We start from the raw sequence: 18,962 nt of genomic DNA on the forward strand, positions 1-18,962 counted from the left end.
TCTGATAAAAAGACAGATCTTAGCATGCTTGTGCTTTCTCCCCTTGGTTCCTCCTCCCCTCTCTGTCTGTCTGTCTGTCTGTCTCTCTCTCTCTCTCTCTCTCTCTCACACACACACACACACACACACACACACACACACACACACAACATAAATGTAAGAAATAAAAATATTTATTGAAAATTTAAACAATGTGCCAAACATGCTGCTGTGTAAGGAGAAAGAAAACATCACTCTTAATAACAAAGGAGGTACTAGCCCAAATGGAGAGGCAGATATATCAATAAGGGACTACAACAAACCAGTAAAGATCCTGTGCTGGACAAATTAAAAGGCATTATTAGTGTAGCAATAGTGAGAATTTGCCCAAGTAAGCCCACAAAGTGAAGATGTTAAGAAACAAAGCACCTAGTAGAAGAGCTTGATGGTTTAGAACACTGAATGTTCAGTAAGCAGTGAATCTAGTGCAAAATGATATCCAGAGAAAGCATGGGTACTTGAGTCCTTGGGGAATGAGTGGGAAGTCCAAAGGAGCTGGAAAAACAAATTGTGGAGAGCCTTGAACACAGTTCCGTTAAGAGTTACATTCACCTACGTGTAACAGACCCCTTCTACAGTGGCTTTACCAAACAGGATCTTTTTGTTTTTAATTGCATGATATGTTCTAGAATAGGAAGTCTAGAACTGGTAATGTGAATCCACAGTATAATAGTATTCTAAGTATTCTTAGTGTTCTAAGCTCCTTGTATATGTATATCTTACCGCCTTTAGTTATCAGTTTAGCTGTAGGCTTATTTGTGGTTATAAGCTCCTCTTGACTTGCATTCTAGAAAGGGGTAGATAGCACTTGTGATCAAAAATGCACTGAGGTTTCCCAGAAGCTCTTAAGAAACTAGTGTTAGTTTGTGCCTCATTATCTTTCTTAGCTACAGCGAACCTGAGAAAGTGATTATTTGTTGAGTAAACAACGGCTTTGAACAGAATTAGAGCAGAGTAGAGCTGGTGTAGCAATGTGTGCCTTAACCCCCCAGGATTAGGGAGGCAGATGCGGGAGATGGATCTCTTTTGAGGATAGCTAGAGTGCTACAGAGTAAGACCCTATCTCAGAAATAACAACACCAATAATAAAGCATAGTGGGTATTGAACATATAACAAGCAGTGCTCACCATAGATACAAACTCAGTAAGCTTGTATTTCACCGTAGTCGGTCTGTCTCAAGAAGACTGTAAAGTATGCAGGCCCTCGAGGAAAACCAGTTTGCTTTTGGTATTGGTATGCAAGAGATTTGGCTCAGAAACCTATTAACCTGTATAAGACTAAAACTATTTTTTTTATTTTATTTACTTTTTTTTCCCCCCTAACATATGAAGTCTCTACCTGTGTGGCCTGCGTTCCAGAAGAGGGGCTTTTTATAAGATGGTTGTAAGCTACCATGTGGTTGCTGGGAATTGAACTCAGGACCTCTGGAAGAGAAGCCAGTGCCCTTAACTGCTGAGCCATCTCTCCAGCCCCCAAAACTATTTTTTAATTACAATATTTTATAAATAATGAATCAACACAACCTAGTAATATTGAGTATGTGCAGTGAGAAGAAGGGGGTCAAAGTACTCAGGATGAAATAATTGTTTCTATTATATTCATTGATTCTAAGTAACAAGTTTAATTTATTGTCTAAATCTAGATGTATCTTACATTGATAATCTTTGTCATTATTTTTTTTCTTTCTTAAAAGGACACAAAAATTAATAACTATAAAATAGAATTTTTTCATCTAAATTCAGTAACTGCAGTATGAACATTAGTAGGAGAAGGTTGGAGACTCACTTATTAACTTTGTTAATTTCTTGTGTTTTGACACACTGTTGAGTTTCCAGGGCTGCTACAACAAAGTACCACAAGCTTGGTAATTTTCAAATAGTACAAATGTATTTTCTCACAGCTCAGAAAGCTAAAATTCTTAAAATAAGGTGCCAGAGATCTCTGTTCCCTTTAAAGGTTCCCTGGAAGAACCCTTTCTTGCTTCTTCAAGTGACAGTTGCCATCATTTACATTCCTATAAATTATGGTTTTATCATTCAGATCTCTACTTTTATCTTAACATGACTTTCCTTGTGTGTCCAGATCTGTCTCTGAATCTCTGTCCTTATGATGATACCAGTCATGGGGTATGGGACCTCACTTGATCTTATGTAACCACATCCTAACTTGACTATATCCACAAAGGCCCCATTTGCAAATAAGGTCGTATTTTTAGTAGCTAAGGTAGGACATCAACGTTTGGGAGACAATTTTATATACCTGAATTTGAGTAAAGAAATTTTTGAAGAATTGAGTAAAGAAAATTTGAAGAATAAATATAACATTGATAAAATGTTTAATGTGCGCAGATCATAGCTATTTTGAGTCTTTAGTCTTAAAACTATAATTGCTATTATTTGAAAATTTAGAAATCCAAATATTTAAATATCTTGGTAACTACACGTGAAATATTCATTCATTACTTCCAGGTATTTCTACTCAGTTCATATTTTGCCTTTACAGTCTTACTAAACATGGCTATATAAAGAAATGAGTATAAGTAGATAAAACCTTTAAGTTAGAGAAGCAAAGTTTCTGCCTATATTGTTGTGGATTCTGTAACATGGACATAGGACTATCTGACCTAGATATCATGTAATCACATACTCTGAGTGGTTTTTTTCCCCCCTGCCTTCATAATCAGGTGCACTAATTATCTTACATCTACAGATTTCTACATTAAAACAAAGGTGTAAAGAACAGAAAAGTAAATCCCTAGGATACTGTGGGCAGTCAATAAATGTTCTATTCATAGTGTTTTGTTCTCTGTATTTCAGAAGAGCATTACTGTGAGCAGTTCATTTTACTTAGTAATTGATTAAAGAAGATACCAAAGTGATAGCTTATCATTCTACTGACTGATAAATTTGATACCTAATAACATTTATTCTGAAATTTTGTAGTAAAAATTTGACTATGTATTTTATTCAAGTGGAATTTTACCTATATTTTAAGTTCCCGTTTTCACCAGTTGCCCTGTAAGAGGTAGAAATCTAACTCGAGCATAGAGTAAGTGGAGGCAGTAATTACAACAGATCTAAAAGGGAGTAAGTGCTGCTGAGATGTGTCTTATTATCTAGAAAGATACGAGTGGGGCTGGAGAGGTATTCAGGGGTTAAGAGTGCTTCCTGCTCTTCTAAAGGAATGGATACAGTTCCCAGCACCCACCACTCAGCTCACAACTGCCTACTAACTCCACCTTCAGGAGATCCAGTGCCCTCTTCTGGCCACTGCAGTTACTGCAGTCACATGTACACTCAGTGCACACATAGGTAATTCAATTTTTTTTTTTTTTTGAAACACAGGCCATCAATTTGTAGAACATTTCAAGAAAAAAAGAATCTTACATGTAATGGCTTCATTATTTTAAAGTATTCAGTTATCTGTATTCACCAAGAACAAATATGAATGACTTTAGATAAGCTGCAGCTCACTGAGCTAGCAAAGGAATTCTGAACTCTAGACTAGAATTCTACCATTAAAAATAAAGTGACTAAAGTTTGCTCAGTCACCTTTTCCAGAGGACCAAAACTGTACTTTTTGAAATTGTCAGAAGCTGCTCTTAGTGTTTCTGAAAGCAGCTCCTTACCTCTTTGTGATAGAGTTTGAGGCAACATACAGATCTTTTGAAGCACCCGTCATGCCGACTTGTAAGAGTAAATCCTAAGATTCAAAGTAAATTCCTGATTGTTAAAGGCTGCATATTCACTTAAATGTCTTTAGAAGGCCACAAAACGGTTTCACCAAGGAACAATTTGTATCTGGGTAAATAGCCAAAATACTCCTAAAAGACCTTATTTATAAGAAGCAAAATGAGCCAAGCAGTGGTGGCACACGCCTTTAATCCCAGCACTTGGGAGGCAGAGGCGAGTGAATCTCTGAATTCGAGGCCAGCCTAGTCTACAAAGTAAGTTCCGGGACAGCCAGGACTTCATAGAGCTCAAAAAACAAAAACAAACAAACAAAAAAATGACGAAGAAGAAGCAAAATAAATCCAGCAGAGCAAAGAGCAGTCACTGAAATAGTTGAGCTTGGCTCATGAGTTTACCCGCCAGGCAAGGGCAGTTTGCATCTCAAAAAGGATTTCCAATCTTCAGTGTTGTCAAAGAGCTTTAATGCATGGGAACTAGAGAATCTCTTAGACTTCCATTTCTGTCAAGTGCTATCACCAAAGACCAACTATAGTGAACAGTTCACTTCATCACTCCTTTACAAGGGTGATCACACCACAAGGCTTTTGGGGTTTTTGTTTGGTTTTTGTTTTGGGGTAAGATGGTGCTTGGAGGAGCTAACAGAGGATTTAAGCCTGTGTTGGGTGATTTTTAGGAGTTTGCTCAGTACTGTGGATACCAGAATGCAGGCATAATTTCTGGCTGAACTGTAATAAATATCTTCTAGAGTACAGATTTAAGATGAGTTCACAGTGTCAATAATGTATTGGATAAGGAAGGAGAAGGATATGGATATTGTTGTAACTGCAGAGTCACCTTGTTTTGTCTGCACTTTTCCACCCCTTCCTTACCTTTAGTAAGAGTCACAGAGGAACCATCTGATGTTGATGCCCCATGAGGTTATGTCTAGCAGAAAAATGCTGTGGCCTAACCCAGGGCATTAGGCCTGCTCCTGCGGGGATCTGGTCTGGTCCTGAATGTTAAGACTGCTTTTTTCCTTCCCTCTCCTCTTTCTCCTTTTCCTCTTCTCACTTGACACTAGGCAGTGAATGTAGGGCTTTGCATGTGCAACTACTCTCTATCACTAGATCCTCAGCCCTCTTGTCCTTAACACATTATACTAGAAACAATGTCTGAGTTTATTGAATCCCAGTAATGTCACAAGATGTAGCAGTTTCAATGGCTGCAATTTGCCAGATATTCTCACCTGCCTTTTGTAACTGATAAGGTAAATATATGTTTTTGGTGGTTGTTTTTGTTTGTTTATTTGGTTGGTTGGTATTTTGAGGCAGGGTTTCTCAGTGTAACAGTCCTGACTGTCCTAGAACTTGCTCTACGGAACAGGCTGTTCTCGAACTCAGAGTTCTGTATCCTGAGTTCTGGGATTAAAGGTGTGTGCCACCACTACCCAGCATACATGTTCTTTCATTCCAGTTTTAATCATTAATATTACTTCTATATCATGCAACACATAGTAAATGTATCTGTGTATGTATATATGTGATTTACAGAATGATTATAATAGGCTACAACAGAGGTTTCAGAAATAGACTGATAAAAATGCAAGAAGAGTCTGTACTGGTAAAGTAAGATCCCAAGAACAGCCACACGGGTGAAGCTGTTGCCACGGCCTAGAGGCTTGAAAGCAGAAATGCAGAATTGAGTCCACTGCAAGGTGAAAGGACAAAGCCAAAACAGGAAGGTCCAAACGGGGACAGGTGGACAGACATTCAAATAGGCTGTCAGCTGTGTGGAAAACCAAGCCCTGCTGAAGCCCTAGGGGTAGTCCATTGGCATCTGCCCTGTCCACCATGATGACAGACCAGTAGAAAGGTCTCCGAAGGGCTATGCCACTATAGTACTTGGTATCTACTGCTTTATGGGTTACAAGTAAAGGAGTTTTACACCCTTTCCTTGCTCTGGTATGTCTGATGAGTTCTGATGCAACAGAAGCCATATTGTATACCATTCCTTATTGTCGAAAGGGTGGGTTGATTTTATAAGCCAGCTTTTTCCAAATCAAGCTGATTGTGGCCACAAATCAACTTCACTGTTTCAAGGGGGGAAAGAGTCTGTCCAGAATTCTCAGCTATCCTTACTGCCTCTGAGTAAAGTGGAACCCAGTACCTTTTGTAGATTTTACTCTTACCACTAAATGTTATACCGCCAACCCAAAAAATTACATTAAAATTAAATTTTAATAATTTAAGAAACATTACCAGTCATTAACTTTTACAGCTTGCTGTTAAGTCATCAAATTCCAGTTCACACAGTTACTGGTATATGGTTGTTGGCAAAAGCTTATCAGGAAAATTTTTATGAAATTTATTTTTGTTCATATTCCTGTTCTCTAAGGAATAAAAGAGGGAATGGAATGAAAATAAGTGAGCAGTTCTTCAACAAAATGCTGTATTATCTGGTTTTCTACCCTAAATCAAGATTTTAAAAAAGTCAGAAGACCCAGAGATAAGTTGAATTAAATAGACATGAAGGACAAACATAGCCATTTAATAGTAAGGAAACAGGGAAAGGAGAAGGCATGTACAGAATCAGTAGGGTGGAATGGAGGTACAATTGAAGACAGGCATAAAGGCTTATAGCCCTGTCTACTTACACAAGTCTCTAGTAATCTGTGTATTAGGATGTAGCATAATAATTGGTATCCTTGATGGTTGCTTTGAATCAAGAAGCAGGCAAAAAAAAAATCGTATTCTTTATTTAAGAAGTCAAGGAAAAATGTGTGCTTACCACAGATTTTCCAACACAAATGATTATAGTAATTTTGGATACGTTAAAAGGAATACGGTTAGGCTTTTTTGTTGTTGTTTTTCAAGACAACATTTCTTGGTTTAGTCTTAGCTGTCCTGTAACTGGCTCTGTAGACCAGTCTGGCCTCAAACTCAGAAATTTACTTGCCTCATACTCAGAAATTGGCCTGCCTCTGTCTCATGAGTACTAGGATTAAGGGTGTGCACTACCATGCCTAGGCTTAAAAAAAATAAAGTGGAACATATGCTTGTTTCCTAGTAATACAAAACAAGTTCAAATAGTCTGAAGAGAAAAACTGAAATACTAGATTCTAACTTTGTATCTGAAGGAAATGCCATGTATGTTATATATTCATATATATATAATTATTACATAAATGGTTAAAACTAGAATATGTGAACTTTCATTAAAATATGGCCAGCTGGGTGTAGTGGCACACACATTTAATCCCAGCAGTCAGGAGGCAGGGGCAGGATCTCTTTGAGTTTGAGAACAGCCTGGTGTATATAGAAAGTTCCAAGATAGCCAGGGATACATAGAGAGACCCTGTCTTGGGGGGCTTAGGTTTGTTCATTATGCAACACAGCTCATTTTTCTTTACCTGATGAAGCTAGATTATTTGAATCTACTGTTCTATTACAAGCAACAAATTCTAGATTTTAAAATGTCACTTTAAAAGTGTTTTAATAAGCCGGGCGGTGGTGGCGCACGCCTTTAATCCCAGCACTCGGGAGGCAGAGGCAGGCAGATCTCTGTGAGTTCGAGGCCAGCCTGGGCTACAGAGCGAGATCCAGGAAAGGTGCAAAGCTACACAGAGAAACCCTGTCTCGAAAAAACCAAAAAAAAAAAAAAAGTGTTTTAATAACCTGAAAAGATTATCAAAGAGATACCAAATAAAATTATTGGAAGGTCCCCAACCCAAAATGGCTTACAGATCACTAGAGCCAGCTATTTTTCATTTAAGACCTTTGTCAAATTCCCTGACGCAAAATACTGTTTGTGCTAGGCAACATCCTCTCCCTGGCTCTGCAATCAGAAATACTCCATTTGTCACCATGATGAACATCTGCAGTGCTTGGCCAGGCAACCTGATAAACACGAAACCTGCAACCTCTCTGCCTTACGAGCACTGCCAGATGAACTACATTTTCATATGTGACTGACTTCTGGCCCTGCTTCCCACAGTGTTGAAGATGAGGACCACATGAGTATGTCCTAGGGTAGCTGGAGTTTTCCTGCCTGGCCCACAGTCAGGACAAATCTCTCTCACCTGCCAGTCCCACAGCCGTCAGACCCAACCAAGTAAACACAGAGACTTATATTGGTTACAAACTGTATGGCCGTGGCAGGCTTCTTGCTAACTGTTCTTACAGCTTAAATTAATCCATTTCCATTCATCTATACCTTGCCACATGGCTCGTGGCTTACCGGCATCTTCACATGCTGTTTGTCATCATGGCGGCTGGCAGTGTCTCTCTGACTCAGCCTTCCACTTCCCAGCTTTATTCTCCTCCTTGTCCCGTCTATACTTCCTGCCTAGCCAATGGCCAATCAGTGTTTTATTTATTGACCAATCAGCAACACATTTGCCATACAGAACATCCCACAGCATCCTAGCCAAAATGGAAGAGGACCCGAATGATATCCTACGTGGGTATATGGCCTCACTGGTCATGAAGTACTCACACTGGTGTCTTGTCCTGACCTAGAGCTAGATAGTCAAGACCATGATGGCCATGATTGTGAACTTCACCAGCAACCTATGTCTTTGCATTTCAAGAATAACAACAAGGCAGCTCTGTACCTTTATTCTAACACTCTCGACTTCCAAGTTAGTGAAATGGAACTCAAATACTACTAGGCGGGTATGGCAGATACAATAAGTATACTTTTTTGTCCCTTAGAGGCCTATTGGCAAGAAAATTCAATTGTGTATGATAGCAAGTAGTGCAGCAAGTCAGAAGTACTGGTGTCCAGTACTCTTCAAAAGCCTGGATTTCACCTCTGGAGCCTGCTTGAGCATCACAGGTCTTGTGTCTCAGCTACTGTCCATCTTGTGAACACTGGCTTTGCCTGTCGGTGCTGCAGTATCTACTCAAGGCTTTTGTCACAGTGACCCAAATGGCTTCTCATTTTGAACTCTCAACAGCAATCTTCCAAACAACTTGCTGTTGGTCATGAAAGAATACCTGGATGTAAGAACCAAGAAAGCCTGGTGTATGCTATGACAGTGCCTCCTTGCTGGACTCAACACTGCTGGTGTATTGTTTAGAGTAAGCGTACATTGGACTGTGGTTATTCTGAAAAGGTTTAGAATGGGAAACAGGGAATGTTGATGCAGCTCCACTTTCAGGTTTTGCCTCCTTGAGGGAGTAGTCATTGTGAACTGTCTGTTCAGAACTAAACCTGCTCCTTGTCTTTTAAACTCTAGGAAATTCTCACAGTTAGGCATCATGCCTGTTTGTTATTCTTTACTAGAAGAGGTTATTTTTCTAGCCTTCTCTAGTAGCTTTTCTAGCTCTCTAGAACTCCTCCTGTGTCCTTGCTGCTCGTCCTTTTTCCCTTTCTCTGAAAGAATAAGTGAGGTCTTCTGTTGTATAATCAAAACTTGTAGATTTTCAGCTGGGTAAAGCAATATGCCTGTACTCCCAGCACTGGAGAGGTGAGGCAGGAGGCTCAGAAAGAAGTTAAAGGCCAACCTCTGCTATGTAAGGAGTTTGAGGGCCAACCGGAGCCATGTGAGAACCCTGCCCCCACACTGAAAGGGCCTTATAATTTTTTGGAGGGTTTCGTTGTCATTTTTGTTTTTCTTGGTTTTCGAGACAGGGTTTCACTGTGTAGCCCTGACTGTCCTGGAACTCACTGTGTGGACTGGGCTGGCTCCAAATTCTGCCTCCCAGGTTTTGGGATTAAAGGCATGCTCCACCACCTCCCAGCTATGGACCTTATAATTTTAAAAAAGTACAACTAGTACTAGAATCTCTGGTTGAGGTGAGAGTTTTGAGGGCTTTGCTAGACACAGTAGGAAGGATTGGAAACCAGGTTTCTATATAAGCAAGTGCAGGTTTTTTTCAGTCTTAGGTTGCTCCCCTTAAAAGACTGGATTCCTAGAACTAAACCTGCTCCTTGTATTTCAAACTCTAGGAGACTCTAACAGTCCTTTGGCAGTTGGCAGATTAGAAGAAGGAGGGAACTGGGGAGATAATTCAGTAGGTAAAGCATTTGCCAGAGTTCAGATCTACCACCACCCACATAAAGGAAGCAAGCATAGAGTTTGTAATTGCTTAGAAGACATGACAACCAGCCCCACCCTCCCAGAGCAAGCTACACTACATTAGCTGTATTGGTGAGTTTGGTTTCAAGTGAGTGACTTTGCTGAGTTCGGTATATAAGGTAGAGTTTAAGGAAGAGCCAGGTGTCTCCCTCTAGCCTACACATACATGCATATGAAAGAGAAAAAAAAAAACACTTTCCTGAAAAGTGGTCACTGACTAGATAACTTTTACACATAATCATCTTGGTTATGCAACATGTGAACAGGCCAAGGAATCACAAGTCATGCTCAAGAACCTAGCAGAAGCAAGTGTAAAGCTCTAGAAGAGATCATATTTACTCTAGCCCCAGCAAATTGGTCCTTTACAAATGATTTTAAAAGACAGAAAAGGCCACAAACAACCAGGGTAAGCAAGAGAACAAGGCAACAGAGAGACACACCTACATGGAAAAGATGAAGTAGAAATATGTAGTAGAAAAAACTAGAAAGCCAGTTAACAGGTTTGAACAATGATTGCAGAGATCAGTGAATTCTACACAAAATGAGAACAGATTTAAGAGAAAAATTCTAGCTAAAAACAAAATTATAATCTCAGTGAATGTTTTGGCAACAGATTGGATTTAACAAAAGAGAGGTGAGAATCTAAAAATAAACCATTTTAATGTTTTGTTGAGAAGAGACAGAAAGAGAAAATAGAGATTATATTAGAGAAAGAAGGGTATGGGAAAACATACAAATAGAAGAGAGAATATTGGAGAGTTTTCAATATCAAACAGGAATAATAAAAAAACCTAGACACAGAAAAAAAATGATTAAAAAAAATAAAGGGGCTGGAGAGATGGCTCAGTGGTTAAGAGCACTGATTGTTATTCCAGAGGGCCTGGGTTCAATTCCCAGTACCCACATGGCAGCTCAGAACTGTCTGTAATTCCAGTTCCAAGGCACCTGACATCCACAGCAAACACCAATGCACATAAAATAAAAATAAAGAAAGAAAAAAAAGAAATGTCAGAACCCTGCGGGGTGTTGTCCTAAGAAATGCAACTGCCATTCTAAATTGTTCCATATAATGAGCTCAATAGTGAAAAATGAAGGATGGAAATATCGCTTCATTGGTAAAGGGCTTGCCTAGCATACAGGAAGTTCTGGGTTTAATCACCAGTGCTGCATAAAACCAGGCATGGTGACCTACTGTGTAATCCCAGCACTCAGGAGGCAGAGGCAAGAATACAGGATCAGGATACAGGAGGTTCAGGTATCTCAAAAAGATAAAGTGATGCCCCTGCCTTAGCCTTCTGAGTGCTTGGTGTATGGGTCTGCAACCATGTATGTACTCCATGAGACACTGCCTCAAAAATAAAGTGAAGATGTTTTCAGATGGATACTTTTTTTTTTTTAATTTCATCAAATCATCACTAGACAATTTTAAGAATGGCCTTCATCGGGCAGAATTAAGCACAAATAGGTTTCATATTTAAGAGCAGGGGCCAGGCAGTGGCAGCTCATGCCTTTGATTCCAGCACTCAGGAGGCAGAGGCAGGCGAATTTTTCTAAGTTCACAGCCAGCCTGGTCTACAGAGTGAGTTCCAGTACAGCCAACGCTACATAGAGAAACCCTATCTCTAACCCACCTCCACCCCATCCCCCCCAAAACTCACCAGATGGATGAAGAAATGTGAGTATTACTTACACAACAGAGCAGTAATATCTATAGGCCTAATCATACAAAATACCAGAAATTTCTTCCAGAATTGAGGCAGGTAGGACAGGGAGTTAAAGCTGTTGGCCCTCTCTGTATTATGTAGGAAGTAGTAAAGGTTGATTAGACTTGGTAAGTTACATCCTGCCCGAGGGAGAAGGAGTTGCTAGGGACAGAACCCAGGCTTTGTCCATGCTAGGCATTTGATTTACTGCTCAGCTACTATTGAGCTACACCCCACCTGAGCGTATATGTAATGACTAAGATAACCAGTAAAAACAATAGGAAGTATATAATTTCCAACCCGGTAGAGCAGGGAAATTTGAAGCATACATATGTGCATTAATTCCTTCTGCAAGAGCATTTTCAGCAGCATAGTTTATACTGCCCTCACAAGGGAATAGGTTATTAATATTCAGTAACAATGAAAATAAACTAATGATATATAACAACATAGCTATGTCTACAGTGTCTGAAGGAACAAGCCCCAAGAATAAATACAGTATATGAATATGTGTGAATATGTAATTCAACTTTACATATAAAGCTTATAGCTAGACAACACTAAACTGTTTTTTGTGGGGTTTTTGTTTTTTGTTTTTTGTTTTGGTGCAAGTTAACCAAGATACTAAATTGTATTTTTTTAATGGATTGACAAGCTTTCCCATTAATATCAAATAGTAAATAGCTCAGACATAGGTGCCATATAGTCGCTAGCATAATCACAGCCAACCTTGTCACTGTGTTGAGTGGGACAAAAGCCCATGACAGTCAGTGGCAGCATGTTTGGTAAAGATGTTGATAAAAAGATTACTTTTAAAGGGTGGGGAGGCCAGATGACAACCATAAAAAAGACTGGCTGTTGGAGGAAGGAAGGTTCCTGATCAATGGGGACCTGTAGAATGTGGGTACTGGTGTGGAGGCCACCTAGGTGTTCACTTAGTGTCTTTTTAGTTTGTTCCAGTATTACTTATTCTGTGTGTGGGTGTGTTGCCTGCTTGTGCCTCTGTACCACCTCTGTTCTGCTGCACTCAGAGGCCAGAAAAGGTTGTCTGATGTCCCGGAACTGGAGGTAGAGACAGTTGTGAGCCATCATGTGAGTGTTGGAAATTGAACCCAGGTCTTCTGTGCTCTTAACTGCTGAGCCATCTCTCAGTCTGTCTAGACCCTTGTCTTTTAAATTTTCTGTAAAAATTGTGTGTGACAATAAAGTAACCCTTAAAAGATATAAATTATCAAATGCTTTCTTAAATAATGGTTAAGTATCATTTAATTTTATGTGGATATCAGTTTGCATTTAAATTGTTCTGCTTATTTTCCCAAGGTTCCTATTAAATATACCTGAAATATACCTGAATTTAAATATTAAAACAAAGCTGCATTTATTAAATCACCTTGCTGGCTTAGAACACACATTTAATCAAAAATAAAATATAAGCATTACTACTTTTTTTTTCTCCCCCGAGACAGGGTTTCTCTGTGCAGTTTTGGTGCCTGTCCTGGATATCTCTCTGTAGACCAGGCTGGCCTTGAACTCAGAGATCCACCTGCCTCTGCCTCCCAATGCTGGGATTAAAGGCGTGTGCCACCACCGCCCTGCCACATTACTACTTTTTAATAGGATTCAGCATTAGATAAGTTAGAGGATTATATCTGTGACTTGCAGTTAACATCTTGGCTTATTTGCACCAGGCATTAACAAGTGTCCCTCTTAAAAACCCTTTTCGCAGGCTCAGTAGATGAAGGAGTTACAGAGGGGTTGCCTACACTTCAGAGCACTTCGAGCACCAATGCTCATGCAGATGATGACGACAGGTTAGTACCAACATAGTGTGTCCTTTTCTCATGAAGATTGTGCTTATGGCTCTACATTCAAACTTGTGTGAGAAATTTATTGAGACTTTACAGTTTTGTTCATTACCAAAAATTGCCTGGACCCCTTACCTTATGTAGAATGATTGCTTTCTTGTTTGCTACAGTTTGCTTCTGAGAACTGTACATTATCCTTTTTCCCTCATCACTTCTCACTTTGTCTCTCTGTATTTAATCTTTTAAGTCCTTTCAACTCTCTTTTCCGAATCCTTAGTTGACTTCCTCTGTACTACAGCCGTGTTGGTTTTAGTCACCACTGTATTTCTCCTGACTACCACAGTAGTCTTGAAATTGACCCCTGATTGCATTCTTCCATTTCTTAAGTCCAGTCTCCATGTACTACCAAATCATTTCATTTCGTTTTTAACTAAGATGTCACGATTTTTACTTAAACTCTAAATTATTGCTGGGTGATGGTGGGACACACCTTGAATCCCAGGAGGGATTAAAGGCAGAGGCAGGCAGATCTCTGTGAGTTTCAGGAGAGCCAGGACTACATGGAGAAACAAAAATAAATCAATCTAAATTCCTTGCTGTTTATAAAGTCCTACATGATTCAGGTTTACCTAGCCCCCATCAGTTCTTAAAACTTTCCATATTGTTCCTACCTATTTCATAACCTTTGCTTAAAGTGTTTTCTCCTCTGATTTCCACTCTTTTGACACTTCATTTTTTTTTTTTAAATAATTTTTTGTATATGGGTGTTTTGCCTGCCTGTATTATTGTATACTACATCTCTGCTGGTACCTGCAGAGGCCAGAAGAGGGCATTAGATCCCCTAGAACTGGGGTTTCACATGGTTGGGAGGTGCCATGTGGGTGCAGGGACTCAAACCCAGGTTCTGGAAGAGCAGCCAGTGCTCCTAACAACTGAGCCATTTCTCCAGTCCCCTTTCTGACTGTGACCTTCAGATGATTGACGTGTCAGTTCCCAAGGAGGCCTTCTCTGACTGCCAGTTTAAACCAGCACCCAATCATTGTTGGATCTTCCTGATTTAATTCTCTACCTTCTGGTCCTTTTCTGATTATTTGCTTGTTCTCAGCACTGAATATAGATTCCACTGAATGAATTATTCCTCATACAGAGTTCAGAACAGTCTTAATACCTATATTTGCTGAAAACTTGAAGGACTCAAAGATTGTCCAGTAGCTAAACCTGGAAGATTATGAACCAAAATCATTTCAGTTAATTAGTAAAGGCATAAATAGGCGCAAGTGTCCTTATTCCTTAATTTTAAATAGTAATCAAGCTGCCTATTCTTTATTAAATACTTTGCTAAGTCATGGGAGTATAGAGATGAAATAGCCTTTTGTCTTGAGAGCTCTGTTGAGTTTTCAGGGAAGAAAAGAGGTTGAAGATAGATAGGGAAGGAGATCACCAAAAGTTATCTGCAGGGAGTTTGTGCTGTGTGTAGGGACTTATCTACTTAAGCAATCATTCGGTGAAGGTTGGCCGGAAGAGGAGACCCTGACTCAGCTACGTTTTATAAATGAGTGGATACTACCTAAGCAAAGGAGATAGGCTTGTAGAGAAAATTCAGTATGGGAAAACATAGCATATGGCAGGCACGTTAGAGGAATTATTTTGCATAAAGTATATTTTGGGGAGTGGGAGTATGATCAGAAATGAGCTAGATATGGGAAAATAGTTCATATATGAGTAGTTTTGAACATATTGTGGGGATTGAGAATTTATTCTGAAGAAAACAGTTGTAGCAAGATTTAAATGGGGGATATGATAAAGGCCTAAATTAAAGCAGCAGAAAGGAGGGAATTCAAGAGATTGAAGGATATCTAAGGTAAAATAGCTTGTGATATATTCTGTGGGGTTTTATATCCGACCTAGAGATGCGGGCATTTTGGACAGTAACGTTGCTTAACAAATTTTTTTAAGTGAAAATCTTTGTAAAAGTCTTTATTTTTCCTCTGTTCATTTAGAATTGGGCTGCAGAGATGTGTATTCAACTTAAAAATCAGAGCCTGGTTGCCTTCTTTGGTTTATTTTTTTAGATTGGAAAATGTTCAGTATCCCTACCAACTCTACATTGCTCCTTCTACCAGCAGTACAGAGCGACCAAGTCCAAATGGTCCCGACAGACCTTTCCAGTGTCCGACCTGTGGGGTTCGATTCACCCGCATTCAGAACCTAAAACAGCACATGCTTATTCACTCAGGTAATGTTACCTTCCGTGTTGATGCATAAGGGGGCATGCCAAAACATTTTACTTTGTGATCCCAATTAAAATAGAATTTGTGCTGGGCATAGTGACACGTGCCTGTAATTCCACCACTCAAGAGACTGAGGCAGGAAGATCCAGAATTTGAGACCAGCCTGGACAAAATAATAGAAAGATTCCATTTAAGAAAAGGGGGGAGGGCACCCAGGGAGCGGGAAAGGGTGAGTGAGATGAAGGCGGTGTATTAGAGAACAGGAAAAAAAAGTTAAAAATCCTGAGAAGTCAGATGAGACCAGTTGGTCTCTTTGAAATGTTGGAAAACATTTACCACAGGTACTAGGTATTCTGATAAAGGCTTAGAAGTAGTATGTGTGGTCAATAAGTTAACAGATACTGGGTATGTTAGGTACGTGTTTATAAATGAGAAAAGTACAAATGCAAATAGAATAAAAACAACTATACATGGATTCTTAAAAGTTTCTCTGTAAGTTTGAATGCTTTGCCAAATAAAAACCCTTAAAGGATTTCACATTTTCTTTTAATTTTGTCAGTCTCTGGTTTTGATTAGTCAGCTTTGTAGTATTTTTTAATAGGAAAAAAGATGTTGGATGGATGTGTAGGCAGTTTTAGTGACACTTGTGCGTAGTGATGACATAAAGGTAAACAGTACAACACTGGCATTAGGGACAGACCTTTGCTGCTGCTTTCAGCTGTGTCTTATTTCTCCTTCTCTAGATAGGTAGGTCTTGGGATCTTATTAAATCCACAGGTGGTTTTACAGAGTTTTAACCTCCCCCTCAGTCGTGATAGTGACTATAATATAGTGACTGTTAATGTACTTTATAATTCCATTATTAAGCCAGGCGTCGTGGTGCATGTGTTTAATCCCAGCACTTGGGAGACAGAGGAAGGTGGATCTCTGTGAGTTTGAGGCCAGCCTGGTCTACAAATCAAGTTCCAGGACAGCCATGGCTGTTACACAGAGAATAAAATGCCCTTATTAATATCTAACAATATTAAACATTCAAAAGCTAATTCACCATGTAATGAGCCTATCATAATCATTACATACAGAGATGATAGAGTTTTTCATTTTTCTTATTTCTGTCTAAAGTAATAACTTAGTTTTCCTGTTGCTGTGATAAAATTCCCTGAGAAAAGCTTTAACTTAAAGGAGAAAGGTTTTATTTGGCTCACAATTCCAGGCTACAGTAAGTCCATCATGGCAAGGAAGTCATAGCAGCAGGAACTTGAGAGAACAGTCATGGATCCAGTGAAAAGCAGAAAGCAGTGACTAATGCATGCATGGGAGTATTCATCTTGACAGTCCAGGATTCCCTGCTCAGGGAAAGATCCCACTGGCAATTAAGCTAGATCTTCCCACATCAATTAGCGTAATAAAGATAAGCCTTCAGAGACATGCCCAGAGGCCCTTCTCCTACAGGAGTCATCACAAACAGGTTTCAGTGTGAACCTCTCTAATGAAGTATATTTTGTTATTGGGGACTTGGGTAGCTAAATGGTATAGTTTACTAGAGGTTTGTGGCTAGAGGTTTGACTCCATGGTAGGACGCTTGCCTAGTGTTCACAAGGCCCTGGAGTGACTCCCCAGCACCACAACAAATACAATTACTAATGTTCTAGTTTCTTTCCATTGCTGTGGTAATACACTCTAACCAAAAGAAACTTAGGGGAGAAAGGGTTTATTTTCTTTTACAGGTCACAGTCCATCATTTAGGGAAATCAGGGCAGGAACCAACAAACCCAGAAACCATAGAGGAGTGCTGCTTGCTGGCTCACTCACAAGCTCTTCCTTCCCAGTTTGCCCTCTGGAGAGGGGTGCTGCCCACAGAGGGCTGGGCTTTCCTCCATCAGTTAGACAGTCCCCCACCGAGATAGATGCAAGCTAACCTGATGTGCAGTTCCTCAACTGGGATTCTGTTCTGATGTGACTGTAACCTGTCGTCGTGCTGACAGGTAAAGCTAACTAGGATGATTCACTTTTGAAGTTTCTGAAGACATGACTTAGAAGAACATTCAGAGACCAATTCAGTACCTATTCCTTACCTGTCTCCTCCCTATCTTCCCTTTTTTTAAGCTCTGGTGACTTGAAATATTCTGGAACACCTCTGAAATATGTTAGAGTCTGTTTTATTGGCAGTTTTTTTTTCAGTTATTGTTATAAAATTGTTATTCAGAAATGTGAGATTTTGTGACCTTTCAGTTTATTTTATTTCTCAGATGGTATTTTGCTATTTTGTTTTATAGGAATTAAACCATTTCAGTGTGACCGCTGTGGAAAAAAGTTCACCAGGGCTTACTCGCTAAAGATGCATCGCCTAAAGCATGAAGGTAAACGCTGTTTCCGGTGCCAGATATGTAGTGCCACTTTCACTTCCTTCGGGGAATATAAACACCATATGAGGGTTTCCCGGCACATTATCCGCAAGCCTCGGATTTACGAGTGCAAAACATGTGGCGCCATGTTCACCAACTCTGGAAATTTAATCGTGCACCTGAGGAGTCTGAACCATGAAGCATCAGAGCTAGCAAACTACTTCCAGAGCAGGTGAGGTGCACAGTGAAAACCCAATCAGGAAAACTGCTTTCTAAACTCTCCTGCGGCTAGGGCAACCTGCTGTTGTATTATCAGGCTGCCAGCAGTTAGTCCCTTCATTTTCAGTTGCCACTGTGCATACATACTCGGATCTCCTGATCTGATGAGATTTTGCTAAAGGTCTCTTAAATGATAAAGTCATATATGTTTTATAGTTGGTATTAAAAATATTTCTGCAAAATAAAGAGTAACAATATCCCCACAGAAGACTATTTGTCCTCTTGGATTTTTTTAAATGAAGTTAAATAAATTTCTATATTGGATCTTAACTAGATCTTACTAGCAGATATACCACGTCAGGTGCATCTTAGTAATGTGCAGCCAGACTCTAGCTGCTAGCCACGTTCTTCAGCACCAACCCTCCTTTTTACTATCTCATATAGCAAGGTGGTGATGGGGGTGCACTCCTTTAATTCCAGCACCCGGGAGGCAGAGGCAGGCGGATCTCTTGAGTTTGAGGCCAGCCTGGTCCACAAAATGTGGTTCAAGGACAGCCAGGGCTACACAGAGAAACTCTGTCTTGAAAAAAGAAAAAGAAAAAAAAAATTAAAATCTTATATGAAAGAATATCCATTTATCAATAAAAACATTGTTGAACTGTTAGCAGGGATATAATTAGATCCAGTAAGTCTCCTGTTTATCTAAGTCCTCCTGTAGATAAAAAAAACTCTATTATGTGTGTTTTTTAATACTTGCTAGGAATTCTACCTCTGTAGAAACCCTTAGTTTCTCAAATATAGAAATCCTTCTAACTTAAAGTTTTTAATTAACCTTCATTTTTAAATCTTTTCAGTTGCACATTATT

At 39.5% G+C, this 18,962-nt stretch overlaps 1 protein-coding gene across 8 annotated transcripts in view; it reads left to right on the forward strand.

Annotated features, from left to right (window-relative positions):
• The window catches only part of Zbtb44 (zinc finger and BTB domain containing 44), a 62,189-nt gene that overhangs the window by 35,191 nt on the left and 8,036 nt on the right, over positions 1-18,962 (forward strand). For 3 of the 8 annotated variants that reach the window (XM_052755637.1, XM_052755630.1, XM_052755693.1), the window contains 3 exons: positions 13,223-13,307; positions 15,374-15,537; positions 17,809-18,109. In XM_052755637.1, the coding sequence (XP_052611597.1) occupies positions 13,223-13,307; positions 15,374-15,537; positions 17,809-18,109 (550 nt within the window). The remainder of the gene's footprint in view (positions 1-13,222; positions 13,308-15,373; positions 15,538-17,808; positions 18,110-18,962) is intronic. The other 5 variants (XM_052755686.1, XM_052755657.1, XM_052755647.1 and 2 more) reach the window with 3 other exon arrangements.

Source organism: Peromyscus californicus, unplaced genomic scaffold (genome assembly GCF_007827085.1).
Source record: "Peromyscus californicus insignis strain IS unplaced genomic scaffold, ASM782708v3 Scaffold_11__1_contigs__length_118956290, whole genome shotgun sequence".
In the NCBI taxonomy this organism is placed as follows: domain Eukaryota; kingdom Metazoa; phylum Chordata; class Mammalia; order Rodentia; family Cricetidae; genus Peromyscus; species Peromyscus californicus.